This window comes from Lepisosteus oculatus, chromosome 23, assembly GCF_040954835.1.
Source record: "Lepisosteus oculatus isolate fLepOcu1 chromosome 23, fLepOcu1.hap2, whole genome shotgun sequence".
Taxonomy (NCBI): domain Eukaryota; kingdom Metazoa; phylum Chordata; class Actinopteri; order Semionotiformes; family Lepisosteidae; genus Lepisosteus; species Lepisosteus oculatus.
In genome coordinates this window covers 15,461,350-15,480,723 of record NC_090718.1, presented here as the reverse complement: position 1 = coordinate 15,480,723, position 19,374 = coordinate 15,461,350, and the positions used below count along the sequence as shown (strand labels likewise).

The window sequence follows — 19,374 nt, the reverse complement described above, 5'->3', positions numbered from 1 at the left end:
CACATCGGTTTCAAGTGTGATAAAGATCAAGGCTTTACATAACAGTCCTCAGTTTGAAGTGTTTCATTTTTATTTTCAGTTATTTTATTGTACTTGCAAGACGGTGTTTCTCACAGGTAATGCAATCTACGTATCTTTTAGAATAGGGGAATGCCTTAAGTGTTAGGTGCTATGTTATTAAGTTTCCAGCTGATAGGGTAGTTTTTCAGTCCGCCCCTGACCTCTGTGTGCAGCGTCAGGTGGGACTGTACTTCTGGGATGGATGAACCGAGTCCCTTCCTGTGTGTAAGGCACTCTGACCCTAACAGAGCCGTGTAAATGCAGGAAATATTTCATGATTGTGACCGGCGCAGTGTTCAAGAAAGAGAGAAATGCGCTGGGATATTTCAGTGTAAGACACGATGGGGAAGTGGGTTTTGAATGGCCTGTTCTCTTGAGAAAACGTGCTGTGCTTTCCCAAGAGCCTTTTCAGTCAGTCCGTTTATTCCTGACTTTGCGAAGGCCGTTACCGGGGCAGTGAGTGACCGTAAAACTTGACTGTGTGTTTTCGGGGTTGCGCACTGAGGTACAAAGTCAGCAGTGAAAGCTGACCAGGTGCAAATCGATTCTCTGCGATTTGTCCCATCAGTCACGAAGCTACAGGAAAGCCCCCGGTGACGCAAGAGGACGCTGTTCGTGAGAGCCGTCTGTCCTGGCTGTCTGCTGAAAAACTCCGCAGCACAATCTGCTCCAAACCCTGATATTGAGTAAAAACCAAAGAGGAAGTTTGAGCAGTTCAGTTCAATTCAAAATACTTTATTCATCCCTGGGGGGTGAGGGGTGGCAATTTGAGTAACAAGTGGTGACACAACAACACTACTACAAAAAAAACCCAGCAAATGGACAATAAAAATGATTGAAAGTATACAGTATTTAGGAAGGTGTTAAAGTGCATGCGCAATTGTTGAAGGGGCTCTATCCAATACACATCATATTGATCAAACTTCTTTCTGCTCAGACTCAGACATACAGACTCCACACAGACAGCACTCCAGGCCAGATTTGAACACAGCACTGTGTGGCAGGAATGCTAACAGCTGCGCCACGATGTTGCCCAGCCGAAAGACTCTAATATTTTCCTAGCTTTGCCGATACGGCTTTGTAAATTCATGTTCTTTGCAAAGACGGTTTTGGTCATCTTAAAAGACTTGGGTTGTTGGAGAACTGGTGGTCGCGTCTTTTTAGAAGCAAACATTTCACTGTCTCTCTAGCCAGGCTGGGAGCAGATCAGGCCGCTCTTTTTGTGCAGATGAAAGAGTCGGCACGCAGGTGACGCCGGGCTGCTCTGTGGAGAGACTGGCCGCGTCGTGCCGGCGCAGAGATCTCGCAGCAGAAACAGGTCAGCGCCGAATAATCACAAGGCAGCAAAGGCAAGAAGAAAAGCTGAAACCGAGAAGACGACGTCACGGCGAATCGGAGCCGGGTGAGAAATGTAGGCCATGCATATTTAAAAGCTGCACACGGACCTCCGAGCGTGAGCAGAAAGCGAAGAGCTCTCTGCAGCAGTCTGGGAAGCGTCTGGGCTGAACATCTTCCCCCGCCAGGAGCAGAGCTCCGCAAGCCGATGCAGCAGTTTTGGGGGTTCTCCCGGGGGTCCCCTCGGCGAATGTGCCAGCTGCCCGCCACTCACTGTCCCCGTGAACAGGCTCTCCAGCCAGCCGCACACATGGCTCGGTGTGCTCCTGCTTCGGAGCTCCTGGCTTGAGGAGCTGCCTCCTCCTCCCGTTTCCAAGCGCTACAGCCCTTTTCCTAGCTGCCTGCAGGGAGGCGGGCTCAGAAGAAGGCTGGATCCTCGCTCTTTCGGGGTGCCAGAGCTCCGTATCAATGAGTGCAACAGCTGCCTCAGTGTTTCACAGTCCTCAGGGCACTGGGCCTCTCCGTACCCAGCCTTGAGAAGGAGATCCAGGTTTTTCTCGCTCCTGTCGTTGTTGCTGGGCTCCTGGGGCAAAGCAGGAAACGGTTGAAAGGCGGGGCGGAGGTCGGAGGGTCTCGTAGTGGGGTGGGCTAGCAGGACTGGATCTGTGCGCCCGAGGATGTAATCCACAAAGCGGCTTCGACCTCAAGCTGACCTGAGGGCTCAGGTGTTAGTTCAGTGTTGAGGCCTGAGAGCAGGAAGGACGACTCTACACAGTGTCATGGCCGAGACAGACTGCTGTGCTGAGCCTCCAGGATCAGACAGGGAGCCTCTTGACAAGGTTAATAGGATCTTAGAGAGCAACCAGACACACTGGATACAGGCGTCTGTAACACTTCCTGAAAAACAATTTCACGGCACTCAGCAGTAGAGTTTGCGCAAAACGAGAGAGAGTAAAATTGCAGACTTGGGATCGACACGCTCCTAAAAATACCCCTCGGCCGAAACTGCGCACTTGATAAAGAAGATCTTGCCCTTCTGGCCCCCGGTGAAGGCGTGGCGGGTTGCGGCCCCCCGGGCCGGGCGACGCAGCTTGATGACATCACGCCCTCCGGAAGCTCCCTGGCGCTGAGCTGATGCCCCGTGTCCGCGGGTCCGTGGGTCAGCGGGTCAGCGGAGCAGGCTGGCGGCGTGGCCGGGCCTGGCCCGGGCGAGATCCAGCGAGAGGGTCTCAGCGGGCAGGTAGAACAGGAGGGGAGGGCGGGAGTCTCGGCTGGTTTCCATGCGGCAGATGTTGCTGCATCATCCTGGCCAGGAAACGGTCACCTCTGTTCCTCGGGACAGCTGGAGGCCGTTCGCAAACTGACCTGGGGATCTGACTCCCTCCCCCCACGCTCCCGGGTGTCCCGGAGACACGGAGGACGTGACCTCTCCCAGTGAGTGCTTCTGATGGGTCTCGGCAAGACTAAAGACACGAAGACCAGACCTGTGCGGTCTGATCCAGCAGCGCTCTTAGCCGCGGAGACCCGAACTGCGCTCTCCGTCTCTCTCCCCGTGGCCCCGTGGGGATAGCGCCGTCTGGAGGGGGGGCCGGCCGCCAAACTTACTGCTGAGCCTCGGCCAGCCGCGCACAGATTCCGGCTCTACTCGGAAGCTGGCAGGGCCTGCGTTTTGTGTTCTTGACCCCCACCTTCCCAGATTCTCACTCCCCTCAGTCACTGGCACCATCGCTCTGGTGTCTCCCTCGGCTTTGCAGGTCCATTCAAGAAGCTTTACTGGCACGACCAGTGAATTTCAGTGCGGCCGACGCATGTGCAATTAACACACCAGCTACAGACATTTACACATCATAAGACGTTTACAGACACACGTATGGAGCATTATGGAGAGACGGGCTCACTGTTCCTCGGGCTGTAACAGGAAGTCACATACTGTGTTGTCATTACTCGGGCTGGGACGGGAGATGACGTACTGGGCTGCCAGTCCACCTGCGTTCCTCCCCCCTCTCCCTGTAGGTCTGGGAGCTCTCCTGACGCCGGTAGGTGCGGTGCCGATCTTCAGCGGGGCCCAGTCTCATCTGCGCTCACAAACCGCTTGGCGCCTCCAGTGTCTGAGAGAGCGGGAGTGAAATCGCACCTCCCGAGCCCCCTGGTCCGCTGCGCCGGAGTTGAGCCGCGCTTTGATGAGGGAGGGGAAGGCGGTACACGATTCCAGCCACAGTCTTGGCAGCCCAGATTTCTGTTTCCTTTCTTGATGTAAACGTCGTTCTGGCAAATCGCACAGCAGTATATCTTGATTCCGCTTCTGTGTCGTTTTTGGAAGTTATTTGGGATTTTAATGGGATATAGAAAACGCATTGCGCGGTTCTATTTTTTTGTGGAATTGGTCCTGCGGCGATTTCTTTGTGTAGCAGCGACTGGGAGCTTTCCCTTTCCTCCACTGGGGAAAAACGATGGAACGGGAAGATCTTCGATGGGGGGGGGGAGGGGTTGTACAAACCTAGTCTGAGAAAAAGTCCTCATTCAAGAGGACGCGTATCTCCAGATTGTCCTAGAATCCAAATGGCATCCCAATCAAAGAGACCTGGAATGGTTTGTTTTGGGTCTGCTGTCGCCCCGTATGGAGTTTCATTGCATTTCAAAGAAGAGAAGAGTAAGAGTCCCCCCCATATGCCTGGCAGCTGGGGGTCACAGGTTTCAAGATGATCTGTTCGCCTTTAGCGGAAGGAGCCGATGACTGCAGTGGGGTCAGGGGGCGCTGCCCCAGACACGCTGTACGAGCCGGAGTTGGAACAGCCACAGCAGGCTGCCTCAGTTGGGACCGGCCCGCGAGATTCCACGCTGACACGCTCTTTTTCCACCCCCTGCTTTATTGGCAATTAAGGTTACGGAAAAGATGAAAAAGAGAAGTGTCATCGGGGATCTATTCAGGAATGTCGCGCCTCTTGACTAATCATTATCACATTCGTCTCTCTGCCTCTTCTCCCAACTGGCAGGCGTACAGCTCGTGCTTCCTGCTGCCCCTCATGCTTCTGACACTCCCCCTCTCTCTGCGCCTCGGCCCGCGAGGTGAGACGATGACTGGCTAGGCTGGGTGTTAATGACATGCAGGAGCAGGAGAAGTTATTCAGATATTTCTATCCTCAGTGCTGCAGATTCCGAAGGTTGTTTGTCTTTCTCATACAGCAGTCTATATTCCTGTCTGTCTCTCCTGTACTGTGCTGCACTTACCTGTCTGTCTCTCCTGTACTGTGTGCTGCTCTCACCCGTCTGTCTCTCCTGTACTGTGTGCTGCTCTCACCCGTCTGTCTCTCCTGTACTGTGCTGCACTTACCCGTCTCTCTCTCCTGTACTGTGTGCTGCTCTCACCCGTCTCTCTCTCCTGTACTGTGTGCTGCTCTCACCCGTCTGTCTCTCCTGTACTGTTTTCTGCTCTCACCCGTCTGTCTCTCCTGTACTGTGTGCTGCACTTAACTGTCTGTCTCTCCTGTACTGTGTGCTGCTCTCACCCGTCTGTCTCTCCTGTACTGTGTGCTGCTCTCACCCGTCTGTCTCTCCTGTACTGTGTGCTGCTCTCACCCGTCTGTCTCTCCTGTACTGTGTGCTGCTCTCACCCGTCTGTCTCTCCTGTACTGTGTGCTGCTCTCACCCGCCTCTCTCTCCTGTACTGTGTGCTGCACTTAACTGTCTGTCTCTCCTGTACTGTGTGCGGCTCTCACCCGTCTCTCTCTCCTGTACTGTGTGCTGCTCTCACCCGTCTGTCTCTCCTGTACTGTGTGCTGCTCTCACCCGTCTGTCTCTCCTGTACAACACTGCTCTCTTGTGATCCAGGTTAATGCCATTTCTTCTGATTTCGCCCCCCAGCCCTGTTTGGACTACACAGATTCTGAGCGGACTTGCTGTTCTGTTCATGAGTCATTCACAGACCCCCCCCGCTGACACAGTTAGTTCTCCTTAGTGGCTGCTTGTTCCTGTGTGAAGAAATCTAGGGCACTTCTGGCGGTTCAAGGCGCACTCCCTTTTCTGTTTCCCTGCCTCAAGTCCTTCATTCAAATTCAAGGAGGCTTCACAGATTTTTAAAGGGATCCATACTCCCTGTTTCCCTGCTTGCCTGCATTTCCTCTGTTCCCTTTCCTGTGGCTGCGGCTGAGAGGAGAGCCGGCTGACTTTGTGTTCGGCACCAGAACCAATGCCATCGCTGACCACGCTGATCAGTCGTTAACCCAACTGAAAGCCACAGGAGATACGAGACCCACACGCCGGGGTGATGCTTCTGGGCTTCGGCTCTGCGCCACCCAGCTGCCCGGGCCCTGGTGGCCAGTGTCCTCCAGCACCGAGCCCACCTTGGCCAATTTAGGGAGGTATTGTGGGCTTTACTGGGAAGCCGCTGCACCTCTGCGTGCTTCTCTCTGCTGCTGTGGAGACCCAGCGAGCTGTAAATGAGTCCTCTAATAAGACCCACGTGGCAGAGGGCCTGGCCAGGAGGGCTGGGGCTCTGTAATTCGTTAGCTTCTCATCAGGCAGGGCTCGGCGGGCTCCTCTCCTGGTGCCAGCGCCAGTATTGCCCTGGCTCCGGCCCCAGGGCCGACCTCCCCCAGGGGGGGTGGGGCGACTGGCCCAACCTCCAGAACGTTTGCTCTGTAGCGGGCTCCTCGTAGCCCACCTTCCTGCTGTGGCGCGGGGCTGGGAACGCTGGGGGTGTCTGAGGAGGCCGGTTAAGGGAAGACGCTACCCTTTCTGCCCAGTGTTCTGAGCAGACCACGGGCCCAGGGGGGGTCCGCAGGACCCCCGCCTGCGTACCTCCGCGTGGGGGTTAAAGTTCAGCAGAGACGTTGGAGCTGTATAGCCCCATGACCTCCAGGTGTTTTTCATAAACCAGCTTTTATGAAAACGGAATGGTTTTGTTGTTTGTTTTGTTTTTAAATTGAATTGGTTTAAAAAAAACTTAGGCAGCGGCAAACACTGATGTGTTCTGACGGGGGAGGAAGTTGTCGGAGTCAGTTTTGACTGTCTTGAGCTCAAAGAGTCTGCCCGAGAGTGCTTTTCTGGCGGTCCCAGAAACTCGTGTCTCTTTGCTGGGTTTCTGAAAGGTGCTTTTTGAAACAGAGGTGCTGTCTCCCGCTTGCCTCGGTGCAGCCAGTAAGACACCGAAACCGGAAGAATCCGCTTCCAGCATCGTTCCTTCCCGGAAAAACACAAAAGAAACACGCTTTCTCTCCTTCTCTTGTCCGTGTTTCCGATCTGTTTTTCGGTTCTGCGCTCCTGGATGGCCGACAGGAACATTACGACGAGCGCTCTCTGACAGTTGCTCTGCTGCAGTGGCCTGTCAGACACACACAGCCCTCTCGCCATAGGAGTGTTATCAGCGGAGAGGTGGATTGCACAAGGCGTGCGCACACACACACATTTAATTGCTGGGTGAGCCGCAGGAGGTGACACTACTGACGTCAGCATCTCTATTGCCAACGACCCCGCAGTTCAGAACATTTCCAGGGGGCCCGAGTGCGTTTATCTAGAGAAGGGGGGGAGACTGAGCTGCGTGCCGGCGCCGAGCCTGTCCACTCCTGCTGGCTCCCTGATTTCAAGTCCCGCGGAGCTGGGGTGGCAGGGCCTGACAGAGACTGCGTCAGCCTGAGAATGAAGAACAAATCGGCCAGGCACAAGCAAAAGCAGGATTTTCTCCTGGAGGGCCAGGTCGTTGTTGGGTTTTCATTGTGTGTACTAGAGACGGAGTCTGGAGGCTCTGCTGTGGTTGGTTTGTGCCAGCTTAGTGCCTCCTGTATGGTGGTATAGAACCAGTATCCCGCATACAGTCACAGACACAAGGGCTGCATTGTTCTTCTGTCCCTGAAGCAAAGTTATTTAGAAATATGTTTGTTGAACTGTACTCTACCTCTCTTATTCTTCTTCTAGTTTAATGCCGGTTGCAGTTAACACATTGTAGTCAGTGAACTCATTGATCATTGCCAGCGCTGATGTCTCCTCCTGTATCTGTGAGTTCTTCGCTGCCCTGAACCCCCCAGTGTCTGCGCCTCCTACAGACTGTCCACCCAACGTCCCTGTCTCGTGGGCTGTTCCTCGTTGAGACAGCGAGGCTCTGGCCATGGTCGTGAGCCGAGACAGCAGAGTGTCTTTGTGGTGTGTGTGGGTGTGTGTGATACAACAGCTACATGCAGGTCAAGCCAATGGGAGCTTTTAGGGGAAATACAGAAGATGAAGATCACCTGTTCACCTGCAGGGCCCCACTGGGGTTCGAGCTGAGCTCGGCCCGCTGTGAAGGCCTCATTGTGCACCCCTCTCGCGGCCCGGTCAGGAGGGCTGTCTTCGGCGCACACGCATGGGATCCTTGGCGCTCAGAGAGAGCTGCTGCGTATTTGCTTGAGAGCCCAGAGCCCTTCTGGCAATCAGCTTGTGCACAAATCATGTAAAAAAGGCAGAAAAAGACTTCATGCACTGGCAGATGGGAAGACAGTGGTCACGGCTGTACAGTGGGTCACGTTTGTATTCATATGGTATTCTCTTTCAATGTTTTGTCTACCTGTCTAATGATAACGTCTGTCTCTGTTAATGATATATGAGGCCATCTTCTAAAAGAGGCACAGGTGTGGTGTAGATTAATATGAAATCAGTTCGCTTGTACAGGTGACAGAAATTGAGTGGGATTTTATGCCAGATCTTGCTTGGCTTCAGGGCTGCAGATGTTGATGGTGTAGAGATGCCCGTTTTGTGCACGTGAAACGCAAACTGGTGACCGTGCAAAGGGCTGGGGCTCAACTCGGGCGGTCTCACGGTCACAGAGTGCACCCTGGTCGCCCCTCAAAATCCACTGAGCAGCACTCATAGTTTCTGTCGATACAGTGATCACAGTGATCGTCCTAGAGATCCTTTATGAATTAATGTAGGGTTAAGAGTTAGGATTGGGGACTACAGCTGTCAGTGCTGAAGTGTGCATGAGTGCTTAGCAGTGGCTCTTGCAGTGGTCCCAGTAACCCGAAACCTCGCCTCTCTCCCCAGACTACCTAGCCAGCCACGGGCGGCTCAGCGAGCCGGAGGCGCGCCGCAAGTTCTGGCAGATCCTGTCCGCCGTGGATTACTGCCACAACCGCAAGATTGTCCACCGCGACCTGAAGGCGGAGAACCTGCTGCTGGACGGGCACATGAACATCAAGATCGCAGGTAGGAGCCCAGTCCGCCACACGGGCCGGGCCCGGGGCGGTGCTGCCCTGATCAGACTGGGGGGGGCTGGCTTACCTCATCAGAATGTAGGATGTGCTTCTGGGGGGGGGGGGTTCTCTGTGGCAGCAAGGCAGCGCTTTGCACCTGGGGTACAACACCAGGCACAGAAGGGAGCAGGATCCAGCACAGGTTTTAGTTTGGCCATGGGGCACCCTGCAGGGCCTGACGCAGACGCTCACGTGACAGTGTGGTATGGAGATCCCTGGAATCGAGTTGTGTTGGCCGACCAGTCAGCACCGCCGGGGGAGAGGTGGGACTGTTGTGTGGCAGGGCTGTGTTACTGAGGCGTGGGGAGGGAGTGGAAACAAGGGGGCGCTCTCTTGTTCTTGGGCCCTGGGTGACGCATTCATCCCGGCCTCTGGGGGGCACTCTCTAGAGGAAAGCGTGCCCCCCACAATTCAAGAAGCTTGCCTGTCCTCCTTCCTGTCGGACACCCTGTCCTCTGCGCCCCTCTCTGGGGTTTAAGCGAGTCAAGTTGTTTTCTGCCTCTGCGTGTTTTTCCTTAGCCCAGAGACCTTTCCCCGTGTTCCTGTTCTCGTTCCGCTCCTCTGAAGTTAAATTGGGCCACGGAGCTCTGACATTTAACGAGGGAGGGGCCCCCCAATTTAGTCACTAAACGTCCCCGATATGGGGGGCGGGGCGCCCTCCCTCAGCAGGACACTTGGCCGTGGCCTCTCAGAAGCCCAGCGGCATGATGGGACTCAAAGAAAGGTTGCATTGGCTGTGGGGGAGGAGGGCTTTTATATCCCACTTCAAAGAGCCGTTACCCCCCCGGCACTCCTGTCTCGCCGCAGGTCTGACGGGGGGCTCAGGCCAGGACAGTCTGTCCCACTCCAGGGGTGACAAGAGCGCAGGCGCGGTCCTGGGGTGGGAATCTGTCCAAAAGGACCTGGCCATAGTCTCACACTCTCGCGCCCTGAAGTCTCGGGCAGAGAGACCGGCCTGAGCTGACCAGCCCTGGGTCTGTATTTCCTGGCGCACGGCTGCTAAGTTCATCTCTGTAGGTTTGTTCGGAGTTCAGAGGCTCAAAGACTGACTCCCACGAAGTCATCATCACCTGCGGCTCCAGACTCTCCCCAGACTCTCTCTGACCGAGAGACAAATCCCACTGTCCAGTCCTTCCACCAAAGCCCGCCTCTCCTCTCCAGACCTCCCTGCCCAGACAAGGGCACCACCTGAGCCTGGCGAATGTGTTTCCCTAAGTCCAGCTGAGCTGTCTGGGTAGAAAACAGACACTGCCTAGCAGATTCTGCCCTCCTCCTCCTCGGCCTTTGGTAGCTTCCTGAAGTGGCCACGCCCCGAGAGCTGCTGTCAGGATGCCTGTGTGCTGAGAGAGATAAGAGGTCTTTGCCAGCTCCTCCCATTGCCTCAGAGTAAATTCCTGGGGTCACAGACTCCCGGGGTCACAGGGCTCTGTCCCGCCTGTCACTCACGCCTGAAACAGTGGTCAGAGCCCCTCCAGGTGTGCTCACCTGCAGCTGGCTCTTTGGAGGAAGCCATCGCAAGTGTGCTGGGCTGTCCGAGGTGTTTCAGCTGTCCGCACAGTTTGCCCAGGAGCCTGCAGCTGGACACTGTCGAAACAGATCGAACCGAATTGGGGGACTGAGCCCCGAGCTGCAGCTCTCTCCAGGCCTCAGACCGGTCCCATTCCAGCACTTGCAAACTCAAACCCTTTCATTCATTAAATTAACGAGCTTAATGAGTTATTAACAGCAAGACGCCCCCGGGCCTGGTGCGCTGTGGTTTGACACCTCTCAGGTGTGTGACCGTGATCATATCTCACTGCCCCATTGCGCCCCCTGCTGGACAGACACCTCCGGCGGCTTAGATGTGCAATGGTAGGACAGAATGGCTGGATTTCGAGTCGTTCTTTATTTTAGGCTCACACCTGCCGTACTGCATTTCTTGTTGCTGCAGCTAAGGGGCTCCTGGACTGAAAAATGAAGCAGCTGGGGATTTCTGCTTTTATGGCGGGCACTTCCCAGCACCGTCCCCCCGCGCAGGTGCTCCTCCTCCTCCTCCTCCTCCGGGAGAGTCCGTATTTCTCAGGGCCATCCAGCAGAGTCAGACATGAGAATTTACATCTCGGAGTGTGATTGCGCAGTTTGCCTGCGAGTTATGCTGCGTCGGACGCTTGCAAAAGCAATAATCATAAATTACAGGGTTTACACGGCGTCCTGCACCTTCGGCTGAGCTGAGGAGCAGTCCCTCTCCAGCAGCCTGACATCAGGTCCAATAAAATGAGTCACGCTCACAAAGTGCTGGCTGATCTCAGATGCACTGTAGTACATATTTAAGTGGCGACGCCAACTAGCAGCAAAGCTGGAATTGTATTTTTCGCCAAGGCGTGAACTCATAAACGCTGTTCCCAGTGCTAGAACGGTGTAACTGGGCGTACCTGCAGCACAGGGGGGCAGATCTACAGGCCCCCCAGCCGCCATCTGCTGCTGATCCTGAGCTCCAGTGCACAGGGTGGTCAGTCAGGCTTTTAGGGGACTCCAGATCACTCACCAGCGCAGGCGTCCCCCGTCTGGAGAGGAGAGGTCGGGGTCTGCAGACCCCCCCCCTTCTGGCCCCGAGTGGGTTCTGGGGAGCCTGGCCGGGGAAAGGGGGACTTGTGCAGCCGCAGGGGAGTTGTGCCACACGGTGGCAGGGGGCTGTGAATGACAGCCGGCTCTGGGCGCGTGTGCGCGTGTGCGCGTGTGCACGCATGAAGGGGCTCCGGGAGGCAGGCAGAAGGAGAGACTGTTATTTTGAAAGCAGCCTCCCTCCTCGCTCCCCCACTGCCTCCTCTAGGCAGCGCTGGATCATTGACGTCAGTCAGGCTGCTCAGTATTCAAGCCATGAAGTGGGTCAGCGCAGACGATTAGTCCTGCCTGCTGCCTTGTCTTACCTTGCTATTGTCAGCCCAGAGCTCTGTATCTCTTTCAGCTCTTTCTGCGTGTCCTCTGCATTCCAGCAGAGCCCTGTCCCTGCGGGCGACACTGAAGGATGCTGGGTGCAGAGAACAGGGCAGGCGGGGGGGGGATTGTTAATCCTAAGAGCATTATTATCACACAGACATGAAGCCCTTTGTCCTCCGGAGCCAGCCTTGCGAGTTTAAGACGGAACGCTCTTGCGCTGTGTCCTTCCACCCTAGGAAGGGAGGAAAGATTTCTGTCCCTTGTTGCTGTCGAGTTCCCCGAAGGAACGTCTTCCCCTCCGGCTCGCTCAGGTCTGACGGCTGGCGGTTTGAGTGTCCTGAACTCTGCCCCCGTGACCTAAACCGCACGTCTGGTGGTCCCGGCTAATCCTTTTCACTTTGGCAGAGATGGGTTTGACTCCCCTCATTTCGCTGCTTCAAAAAAAAAACACCCCCCTCGAGCTCGCCAGCCCACAGCCCCCTCTGGACTCGCCCTGATCCCGTGTGGGAGGGGGGTAAGGGGTAGGGTGAACGTCAGACGCGTGAGATACCCATCTGATGTTTCTCTCGAACATTCCTGTGGGATCTGTCAGGAATTTGTGGACGTTTCTGAAAGGACTCGCCTTTGTTTCTTAAGACTTCTCTCGCCCTCCCGCGTCAACGCCCTGCTGCCCCGGCTGTAAGTAGGCCTCGTGAAACGGCCTGGCTGGGGGGCGCCCTTCATTTCTGCGCCCAGCATCCAGCTAGCGGGGTGCCTGCTGTTCCTCTCTTCCTGTGGATCTGTAGTGCGAGTGCAAGGTACTGCAGCCCAGAGTCCACACTCCCCTGGGCCATCAGAGATCTGATCCCTCTCTGCTGGCCTCGCGCCGGCGACTTGAAGCGGCACAGTGAGACGTTCACCCGCTGTTGTAGGGAAACGCGTCGGGCGTGCCTCCCTGCTCCCTCGGCCTCCTCCCCTGGAGGGGGGGCAGCGGGTCAGATCTCTCACGGGCCGGGCCGGCCGAGGAGCCCAGACTCGTTCACAGAGCCGCGGGCCTCCCTGACTGCTGCCTGGTGCTCTTCCATCCCGTTCCTCTTCCTCCGGCGAGGCCGAAGTGACCCCTGATGTTGGAGCCCGTGGAGGAGAGCTGAGGCGTACCGCTGTTTTGTGCGCTTAGCGCCGGTTTCTTTGGGGATAATTTACTTGAACTTGAACTTTATTGCCATATCTAACCAGTCCATGTACTGGTACAATGGAATTGTTACTGACAGAAAGTCTCTTGATTGTTAAAACAAGTGTAAAAACACAAAGTGCAGAAAGACAATAGACAAACAAACAGTAGACAATGTACAAGTAAACAAGTAAACAGTTTGAATGTAAACAATGCAGACATGTAAACAATGACTGGAGTTGTGCAATAAATAAATAAGAAATCATATTGAGGTAGAGGGTGTAGGTGTGGTCCGAGGGGCATGGCTAAATGCATTCGCCAATCGCACTGCTTGTGGGTAGAAGCTATTGAAGAATCATGTGGTAAGTGTCCGTACGCTCTTGTACCTCTTGCCTGAGGGCAGTGGGGTGATGCCCGGGGTGGTGACTGTCCTCTGTGATGGCCAGAATTCTACCACGGCAGCGGTCCTCATAGAGCTGTTTAATCTCGGTGAGACCGCAGCCGATGATCTTGTGGGCCACATTGACCATTCTCTGCAGTGCCTTTCTCTCTCGAGAAGAGCTGTTGCCATACCACACGGTGATCCCGGGGGTGAGGACGCTCTCGATGGTGCAGCGGTAGAAGTTCACCAGCACAGGTACTGGCATCCCCCATCGAAAAATAGAGAGATAGAGGCGCTGCTTAGCCTTCTTCATGATAGAGTCAGTGTTCACAGTCCAGGTTAGATCATTAGAAGTGTGAATTCCCAAAAATCTAAAGCTGGTGACTGTTTCCACTTCCGTTCCATCAATGAGTGGGCTGTGAGTGCCTGTGTCTCCGAAAGTCCACTATAAGCACTTTCGTTTTATTTACGGTCAAGTGAAGTGAAGACAGAGGAGGGGCAGTGTGCTGGGGTGTAATTGTGGGTGCGCAGGTTAACGCTGAATGAACACCAGATCCAGGGGTCCCTGTGCAGGGACAGCTGGACTGTGCACCAGGCCCTCACACGACCTCCCTGCTGGCTCCAGGCACAGCTGGTGGGGTGTTCTCTTCTCTTCTCTTCCTCGCTGCTTCGAAGCTCAGTTTTTCCGAGAACTACCCTCCGGTGCAGCGCGGGTGGAGATCACACTCACGACAGCCTGCGTTCAGGCAGCAGTTTCGCACGAGTGCTCCTCTGCTCCTCGTGTTACAGAATCAGACGGAAAGCACGGCGCTGTCTGTGAGGAGAGAGGCAAGCGTGTGTGCGCTCGGAGCGGGGCGGGCTGCACCTCAGCGTGCCCCTCGGTGTCCCGGGCCTGGGGCATGAGTTAGGGATGAGTTCCCAGGAGAGGGGGGGGATGATCCGTGCTGCTGACTGAGCTGCACAGGGATCACGATGCACATGGAGCGCATGTGGATTTCCACATGAGGAGTCACATTCCTGGAAGCCAGGCGCTGGGACAGCACAGGCGGGAGTCAGCTGTTGCTGAAGCAGGAGTCGGGGCTGCCTGCCGTTCTCTCTCTGTCGCTCTGTGTGCTCCTCTATCACAGTAAGAGGTGGGTTTTTCCTCTGCCTCAACCTCGTACCCAGAGGGTACCTCTAAAACACATCAAGTTGACTCCTGCTATTAAAAATCACGGCTCTGCACTTTTACTGTATCTTCGCTCTCCGTGAAGTAGACAGTTTAGCTGTCAGTCAGACCAGATTTCAGCTTTTTCGGGGTTTCTTTTCCGGCGCGGAGGCTGTAAAGCCATGTGCTTCAGGCAGGGCCAGATGCAGACGATCATGCAGCAGAACTGCGCTGGGTTTTGGGTGGGAATGAGGGAAGCAGGACTGGAGAGCGCAGGACACGGGGCCCAAACGCCACCCAGTCCTGCTCACGTTGGGTTTGTCGACTCGGACCAGCAAGCTGAGCAGTTTGAGAGACGACGGATCTTCGCTTTGCTGCTTCTGGGTCTCAAATAGAAAACCCTCTCAGGAGCATTAGCAGTCACGTGAAGTCATACACAAAAACAATTAAGAACAAATGTGCGTTTTATACGTTTGTGAGAGTGTAGTGTACTAGACTAGGTGAGCAGGCAGGGACAGGTGTCACAGCCAGCAGCCATATCACCCTGCAGCTCCCAGCTCTCCGTGGTCTTGCTGTCCCTGTCAGGCCCTGGTTTCTCCTGCCTTGGCCTCTGTCTGGGCAGTTGCTGGGCAGCCTCGTATTGTGTACCCCATGGGGACATGCCAGTGCGACCCCCTTCCCCCAGCCTCTTCCAAAAGTCTTGTGATTTTAAAGATTCTGCAGGCTCGCATCTAGCAAGAGCCCAGACAGGCGCTTGCAGAGGAGGAGCGAAACAGTGTTTTGTTTGTTTTGGACTTACAAGAGTTTTGGAAAATTAGCCCTGGGTTTTGCTCTTGCAGTCGGCTGGTTCATGAATGTTAATCGCACTCATTGAGGCCGGTGTCCTGCTGTGGATCAGTTGACCATCTCATTCCTCTGCAGCGAAGCAGAAAAGAACAGCTTTTCCTCTAAAAGACCACAGTTGTTGAGGAAGGAAAGACTTCAGTTCCCTGTGAGCAGAAAGCGTACGTCCGTACCGCCGTCCCAGGTGGTCGCTGTGCCCTCCTGTAGGAGAAAGTAAAAAAAAAAACTTTTCTTTTCTTGCAGATTTCGGATTTGGAAATTTCTTCCAACCAGGGGAGCCCCTGGCCACATGGTGTGGGAGCCCCCCCTACGCAGCCCCTGAGGTGTTTGAGGGGCAGCAGTACGAGGGCCCCCAGCTCGACATCTGGGTGAGTAAGTGAAGAGTGAGGGGCTGACCTGCCCCTGTCGTGCCTGAACCCCCTTTAGGTGGACTGTGAGTGTGTGTGTCATATCGGGGCTCCCTGTGAGTGTGTGTGTCATATCGGGGCTCCCTGTGAGTGTGTGTGTCATATCGGGGCTCCCTGTGAGTGTGTGTGTGTCATATCGGGGCTCCCTGTGAGAGTGTGTGTGTCCTGTTGGGGCTCCCTGTGAGAGTGTGTGTGTCCTGTTGGGGCTCCCTGTGAGAGTGTGTGTAGTGTGTGTCCAGTTGGGGCTCCCTGTGAGAGTGTGTGTGTCCAGTTGGGGCTCCCTGTGAGAGTGTGTGTGTCCAGTTGGGGCTCCCTGTGAGAGTGTGTGTGTCCTGTTGGGGCTCCCTGTGAAAGTGTGTGTGTCCTGTTGGGGCTCCCTGTGAGAGTGTGTGTGTCCTGTTGGGGCTCCCTGTGAGAGTGTGTGTAGTGTGTGTCCTGTTGGGGCTCCCTGTGAGAGTGTGTGTGTCCAGTTGGGGCTCCCTGTGAGAGTGTGTGTGTCCTGTTGGGGCTCCCTGTGAGAGTGTGTGTGTCCTGTTGGGGCTCCCTGTGAGAGTGTGTGTGTCCTGTTGGGGCTCCCTGTGAGAGTGTGTGTGTCCTGTTGGGGCTCCCTGTGAGAGTGTGTGTGTCCAGTTGGGGCTCCCTGTGAGAGTGTGTGTGTCCAGTTGGGGCTCCCTGTGAGAGTGTATGTGTCCAGTTGGGGCTCCCTGTGAGAGTGTGTGTGTCCTGTTGGGGCTCCCTGTGAGAGTGTGTGTGTCCAGTTGGGGCTCTATTGCCGATGCTGCTGTGTCCGTCTCTGCCTGAATCTGTCTGTCTCTGCAGAGCATGGGCGTGGTCCTGTACGTGCTGGTGTGTGGAGCCCTGCCCTTCGATGGCCCTTCGCTCCCCGTCCTGCGCCAGAGGGTCCTGGAGGGGCGCTTCCGCATCCCCTACTTCATGACTGAAGGTACGCGAGAGAGGGGGAGCCGGCACCCCGCATGGGACACCGCAGGGTGCCCACCTGGGAGGGGAGCAGGTCTCAGGATGCAGGATAACTGCTGTGCAAAGACGTTTTCCTAGATTCCTGTAACTTCCAGCTCATGTTTCCAAACTACGCTTAAACAGGAATAACTGCAGTCTACCTATCGATCTGCAGTCTCCCTTTTGGATGCCACCCTCAGACAAGGCCAGTGTCCCAGCCTGTTTTCCAGTGATCTCACACGGGGGGAAAAAAAGCACAGGAAGCTACAATTATCACACTGGAGAGGAAGATCCTTTGAAAACGTACCAATCCCTTTCTTCCAGGCTGGCCCTCCTGCCAGCGGGGTGCGGTGTTTCACACAGTGTGGCCCACATCCCAGTCATTTGGCTGGATTAAAGCAGCCCTTCTGTCTAGATCCACCATCAGAAGCTTCTGACTGTTATGGGGTTGACTCTGCCCTTGATCACAGCTCGACAGCGATCGCCGTCTGGCTCCAGCTGGGAGAGATCTCAGAGGTTAGGCAAAGATGTAGATGATGGTAACTCAGTTTTACTGTTTTTGAAAAAGGGGTCTCATCATTGCCTTAGAGCTAAAGATCCAGTCCCCACAGTCGCCCTGTGTCACTGTAGCGGGGCCGGGCTTGTCTGGGACTGCGGGAGTCTGATCCCCTGTGCCAGAGAGCCATACAGCCCAGACTGGCAGCATCCCCAGCGGAGAGACGGCGGGGGGGTCCTGACGCAGGGATGTGAGGTTAGCTGATCCCACACGCCGCGGAGGGAGAGATTAAGTCCAGGGCTTACATAACAGAGCCTGGGGACGGGCCAGCGGATCCCAGCCCCCGACTCCTGCCAGAAATGACTTTGCAGGCAGGGGGTGCGGTGGAGGGGGATAAATTCGGGGGGTCCAGGGGCCCTTGCCCAGGACCTAGAAGCGGGGTGACCTTGACCTGTAGAGCAGCCTGAGCCGAGCTGTGCAGTGATGATCCTTGGTGCCCGTCTCACCTTTATAATAATAACTGAAGCCCCGAGCTGACATTTGCTGGAGGAATGTCTTTTTTTCAACTGGAACTGTGAGTTCAGAGTGACGGTTCAAGGTCCCTTTGCTCTGCCCCCTGTAAAACAGAATGAATTAAGTTTCCTCCCACTTGGCTTCCCTTATGGAGCCCAGTCATTTCTCTCTTTTTTTTTTTTGCATTTTTTGGTATTTACTTTTTATGACGGTCTCAAACCTGCTCGTTTGTTCCCCCCCTTAATCGTGAAATAAATAAAAACCGATCCAGAAACGGTGAAGTAAATGCGCTGGGTTCGGCCCTGCGGGGGCTCTGGGTTGATCTGTGTGGCCGGTTCAAGACTGCAGTTTGCCAGGCTGTCTGATCTGGCAGTTCTCTATAGCGTGATCGCCGCGGTTGATTGTGCCGGAAGCTCTGGGTAGGAATCTCTCGATCTGCACGTTGGTTTTTCTGGTGGGTCTGTGTTGTAACTGCAATGGGGAGGGGATGTGACCGGCCGGCCTGTGACCCTGCCCCCGCAGACTGCGAGCACCTGATCCGCCGCATGCTGGTGCTGGACCCCTCCAAGCGGCTGACGGTGGCGCAGATCAAGGAGCACCGCTGGATGACCCTGGAGGTGCCCGTGCAGAGGCCCGTGCTGTACCAGCAGGCGGCGGCGCCCGAGGAGGGCGAGGCGGGCGTGGGCGAGCACAACGAGCAGGTGCTGAGGCTGATGCACAGCCTGGGCATCGACCAGCACAAGACCATCGAGGTAACCGCGGGCCTCGTTAGTTAACGAGCTGGGGGCGGGGGCCAGGGTAAGTGAAGTAGACAGTTTAGCTGTCAGTCAGACCAGATTTCAGCTTTTTCGGGGTTTCCTTTCCAGCGCGGAGGCTGTAAAGCCATGTGCTTCGGGCAGGGCCAGATGCAGACGATCATGCAGCAGAACTGCGCTGGGTTTTGGGTGGGAATGAGGGAAGCAGGACTGGAGAACGCCACCCAGTCCTGCTCACGTTGGGTTTGTCGACTCGGACCAGCAAGCTGAGCAGTTTGCGAGGCGACGGATCTTCGCTTTGCTGCTTCTGGGTCTCAAATAGAAAACCCTCTCAGGAGCATTAGCAGTCACGTGAAGTCATACACAAAAACAATTAAGAACAAATGTGCGTTTTATACGTTTGTGAGAGTGAAGTGTACTAGACTGTGGTTAAGGTGAGCAGGCAGGGACAGGTGCTCAGTGTCACAGCCAGCAGCCATGTCACCCTGCAGCTCCCAGCTGGCAGCCCACTGGAGCTCAGCAGTGAGAGCCTGGCCAGTACCTGGAGGGGAGACTCCTGGGAGAGCTGAGGCTGCTGCTGGAAGAGCTGTTAGTTGGGCCACTAGGGGGGGCTTACCCTGTGTCGTCCTAATGCCCCAGTATAGTGAAGTATACTATAAAAAGGCGCCATCCTTCAGATGAGACCACTCTGTGGTCATTAAAAATCCCAGATCATTTCTCAAAGAGAGTAGGGGTGTTACCCCAGTGCCCTGGCCAAATTTCCCCCGGCCTCCTAATAATCCCCATCTCTGAACTGGCCTCATCACTCTGCTCTCCTCCCCACTGAGAGCTGGTGTGTGGGGAGCGGACTGGAGCATCATCCAGGTGGGGGTACACACTGGTGGGGGTGGAGGGGATCCCCATGACCTGTAAAGAGCTCTGAGTGGAGGGTCCAGGAAAAGCGCTCTATAAGAGTAGGGAGTTATTAATTATTATGAACTTTCAGACCCCCTCTCTCCTTCTCAGTCCCTTCAGAACAAGAGCTACAACCACTTCGCCGCCATCTACTACCTGCTGGTGGAGCGGCTCAAATCCCACCGCAGCAGCTTCCCCGTGGACCAGCGGCTGGACGCCCGCCAGCGCCGGCCCAGCACCATCGCCGAGCAGACCGTGGTCAAGGTAACCGCCGCCGCCGCCGGGTCCCGTGAGGCCCG

The 19,374-nt window shown here is 55.5% G+C and overlaps 1 protein-coding gene across 7 annotated transcripts in view; it reads left to right on the top strand.

Annotated features, from left to right (window-relative positions):
- sik2a (salt-inducible kinase 2a) overlaps positions 1-19,374 on the top strand; it is a 50,347-nt gene that overhangs the window by 18,166 nt on the left and 12,807 nt on the right. For all 7 annotated transcript variants that reach the window (XR_011183304.1, XM_069182951.1, XM_069182950.1 and 4 more), the window contains 5 exons: positions 8,407-8,568; positions 15,297-15,421; positions 16,280-16,403; positions 17,949-18,178; positions 19,187-19,339. Coding sequence is in view for 6 of the 7 variants with exons in the window: in XM_069182951.1 (XP_069039052.1) it covers positions 8,407-8,568; positions 15,297-15,421; positions 16,280-16,403; positions 17,949-18,178; positions 19,187-19,339 (794 nt within the window). In the remaining variant the exon portion in view is untranslated. The remainder of the gene's footprint in view (positions 1-8,406; positions 8,569-15,296; positions 15,422-16,279; positions 16,404-17,948; positions 18,179-19,186; positions 19,340-19,374) is intronic.